The sequence below is a fragment of the Penaeus chinensis genome, chromosome 24 (assembly GCF_019202785.1).
Source record: "Penaeus chinensis breed Huanghai No. 1 chromosome 24, ASM1920278v2, whole genome shotgun sequence".
Lineage (NCBI taxonomy): Eukaryota > Metazoa > Arthropoda > Malacostraca > Decapoda > Penaeidae > Penaeus > Penaeus chinensis.
Window position 1 is genome coordinate 6063256 of NC_061842.1, and position 4472 is coordinate 6067727.

At 35.2% G+C, this 4472-nt stretch overlaps 1 protein-coding gene across 1 annotated transcript in view; it reads left to right on the forward strand.

The window, feature by feature from the left end:
• The first annotated feature begins 4368 nt into the window (after positions 1-4368).
• LOC125037792 (thioredoxin reductase-like selenoprotein T homolog CG3887) overlaps positions 4369-4472 on the forward strand; it is a 7546-nt gene continuing 7442 nt past the window's right edge. Inside the window, 1 exon segment of the mRNA XM_047631010.1 lies at positions 4369-4472. This exon segment is cut by the window's right edge and continues 59 nt beyond it. Coding sequence (XP_047486966.1) covers positions 4377-4472 — 96 coding nt within the window. The 5' untranslated portion in view covers positions 4369-4376.

Genomic DNA, 4472 nt, shown 5'->3' on the forward strand with positions numbered 1-4472 from the left:
GTGAGAAGAAAAAAAATCGGTAATAAATAAAAGGAAAGATGCAAACAAGGTAAAATAATAATAATAATAGTAACAAAATCTCCATGAGTTATATTTTTCGACTGTAAGAAAACAGGAAAAATATCACAGAGAAAATCATAATAATAAAATAATTAATAATTAATGAAATAACCAGGGAATACAAAATACACCACAGAAAATAAGAAAAAAAAATCTATTAAGTTCGATGAAATATCAGAATTCCTTCACCTTCTTTTGGGGAGAGGGGGGGGGGGGGGGAGGAGCAGGGGCGATCGACACACATCTCTCAAAAAAACTAAATAAAAAGTCTCGAGGGATTTTTTTTCCGGTGGGAATCCGTCGCGTGGTTGGTTGTGGGTTGTTGGAAGGTAGGGTGTTGGCGACGGGGCTTTGCTTGCATATTTCTTTCAATTTCTTTATCTTCTTTTTTTTTTTTTCTCTCCTCTTGTTTCCTACTGGACGAGTTATTGAGACTATGCGTGTGTGTCTGTTTGTATACTCGCACGCACGCACACACACACACACACACACACACACACACACACACACACACACACACACATGCATGTGTAAGGATATAAAGATAAAAAGTAAGAATCACTGTTAACATATATTGACTGACATGCATACGAACAACTTGAGCATTCATCATGCATAAATGACCTACTGACTAAGGCATCATTGCATAATGCACAAGGATAACATACTAGAATAACTGATAAAGAACACTGACAATGATGATAATGAGAAGATAAGATTTTTCTTTAAAAGGATGAAAACATAGCCTGAAATAGCTTAAGTGCTTCCATTGCTTTATAACTTACAAGCGTACCATTAGTAATCAACATCATTTACAATAATCATGTGAAAAACAAACAAAAATTTTACTTGCCTACACTCGTCACAGCAAGTTTATCAGAATAGCTTGTGACAAATGGAATAATACTATCTTCATTTAAGTACCTTCTCATATTCCACATTCACGGAGATTTCGTGTGGATTCCAGACTACCTAGTTCATATTTCTCGTAAACTAGGCTACCCATTAAGCCGTTTTGAGAGCATTAAGTTTAGTGGTATATTAAAGGACAATATAGCGCATCAATACGAACGTTTAATGCGCATAGAGACAAAGTAAATATTTAGTGCGTTGAAGCAATGAAAATCCTTTACGATTTAAGAGCTATTCTCCTGATTATGGCATCCTGTAGCAAGTTTTTAGACCTACAAAGATAAACTGCCACTCAAAAAGGCAATGCAGAAGATCAGAAAGATTTCAGATACAATATTACTAAATTATATAACGCAACAAGGTCCAGTCTTATTAAGAATGAAATCACGAAACTCATTTTAGTAAATTATTGTTAAAAAAACTAAAATACTAACCAGAACTAGCAAATGGAAGGTGACTAAATTAACTTCATACTAAAAGGTACTGATTACCTGGTACTTGAGTGCAGGTAGAAAGATAAATTAGAAGCTAGTTTATTGGTAACCTCTTTAACGGTTTCCTTAACTGCAAACCAACCATTGTGTTTAGAAGTACGGCAATTTTATGAGACAGACACGACAGTTGAGACAGTTTTATGAGAATGAGGCGAAACCTTTGACCTACTTCCAGTATGACCGCTCAAGAACCATCTGTCATGCAAAGTGGCGGACCGTGACCTTCCCCAAACTCTATTTACGTTGCTATTAGCAGAGATATCTGGTTGGGTACTCATGTAAAGAGGAAATAACGTAATGCATGTTACTTTTCAAGCGGTCTAAATCTACGAGTATCTGGTAGTATCATTTTCATCACTTTCTACATCATCTTATTATATTTTCCTCCAGGTTACGTTACGTGGCTGTTGCATCATTCATAAACTTTCGCATTGATATGGTACCGTGCGCCATTCTATAAGCTGATAGGGAGGATACTGGTATAACTTGCATTATGAATGAGTCTTGAAAAGGCTTGCGTACCTGATTTAATAAAACTCCCGGATGTCGCTCAGAATCTATTTTGGGGGACTAGTAATACAAAGTAATTAAAAAATACAAAAGTAAACCAAAATACAAAATCAGGAAAGAGAGAGAGCGCGGCGTGCATGGGCTAAAATAATTCATTTACGTAAAGATGTCTTAAAGCATACCATAGACACAGAAAATTCTTTAAATGAGATTAACACAAATATCTGCATATCATTCCAGGAAAATAATTTCAAGTGTTTATATTAAATGAACTTATTTTAACAATATACATGATAAGCAATAACATCAGTCACGGCGAATGTTCCTTACTCTAAAAATAAGAAATAAAATACAGATACATGTCCATGAAGCTTAGACGCCTAATCACGCAGTGGAGGTGCATAAACATAGAAAGGGTAAGTATAATAAAGCAGTAGAGGGAGATTAAGTTTGTGTGTGTATGTAAAAGCACACACACACACACACACACACACACACACACACACACACACACACACACACACACACACACACACACATATATATATATATATATATATATATATGAACATACATATATGTGTGTGTGTGTGTGTTTGTCTGTGTGTGTGTGTGTGTGTGTGTATGTGTGTGTGTGTGTGTGTGTGTGTGTATATATATGTATATATATATGTATATATATATATACATGTATGTATATACGTTTAGTCTATTTACCCCACAATAAAGGACGCAAAGGTTGGTCACCGTTATACCCCCCCCCCCCCTTAAGTGAGGGAAATTAATTGGCTAACAAAGGAGGACAGAGGCTTGTCCCACGGACACACACACACACACACACACACACATAAACGCACGCGGGTAAATAGTGCCTAAGCTTTATGCGCAATTTACACAATTCATGCTACTCTAATCTGTTTATGAGTAAAATCAGATATTTCATCTTCTATTCTCAGCATTATCTTGGTAATAATATTCAGGGAAGCAGATAACCCTAAATGCTGCACACGTTTATACGTAGATAAAACACAGCTCCACTCAGCAACATGGAACCATATTTTTACAGTAGCTTGGGACCGCTTTTTCCTAGAACATGGAAGCTCTTTTTACTAGAATATAGAACCATTTTCTACTGGAACAGAAAACCACTTTTTCTAGGACATGGAACCATTTTTTACTAAAAAATAAAACCACGTTTTTACTATAACATGGAACTATTTTTTACTACAACATGGAACCATAATTTCTAGAATATGGGACCATAGTTTACTAGAAAAGGAATCCACTTTTTTACTGTGATATGAAACCACTTTTTACTATACCATGGAACCCCTTTTAAACTGTCGTGGTTCTCGTAAGAATACCATAGAAGCCAATTATTATGCCCGACACGTACCCTGCTAGTTGTTCTTTGTACTCTATACGTGACTGTCCATTAAATCTGTATATTAAAATTCTCATACTTAAATTGACGATAAATTGCCATTCGTATGGCAATATGGGAAGCTTATATTATTTGGTATTTAGAGGTACATTTGATAATTTAACTTGTTATCGTTATATACATTCGTATCTTATAATAGAGTGGTTTGTGATACTTATTTTAACAGATGTTAAGCCACTGTCGCAAGATATTTATCACAGAGGGCCGTATTACTAAGCATTTTTAAAATTTTGTTACGTTGCCTCCTGGAATAATATCAGTGGAGTGACCTTATAAATGTAAATGTTATCCATATAGTAAAATGTAAGAGTTAGCAAACTGATACATAAGTGTTTTAAATGATAACGGATTTTTTTTGTGTTCTTAATTAACTGTTTTCAGTTACATGGGGGAATATATATATATACGCATTACCTAAATGTAACAAATTTTCTATAAAAAAGAAAAAGAATCACAAAGTTACAATTTAGAGATATACTGCAAAACGGCTTCAGTTGCACAATAGACACGCAAGGTATACTACTGAAATAACACAATATTAACCGATTGTGAATTTTATCTGATCACATTACACGCCACTTATAAATCGATAACGTCATTGTGTCTTATAATCACTCTCCTTAAAAAAATATCACATGCAGAATTATCTTATATAGCCTATTTACATCAGACAGTTTATTTTTTCTACTCCTGATAGACAATAAGATGAATATCAATAACATCAATGAAATTATATCGCCATATAACTGAAGGATTATACTAGCGATCCCTTTTCACACGTAGGAAGAATTCATATATTACTAATCCCAAAAGGCATACATACAAACGGACACCATATATGTGAGTACATTAATTCAGACCAACCCTAAACACGAAGACAAAGCTAAAGCAAAGCAACAGAAACGAAAAATGCATTTAAATAATTGCATCAACGCTCCCTTCCCGCAGTCAACAACATGGCGGAGCGAGGGCAGCTCACCCTCTTCGCCCTCGCGGCTGTTTTCGGGATTCTGCTCATCAGGGACTTCGTTCCTGTTGACGGATCCTCCAAG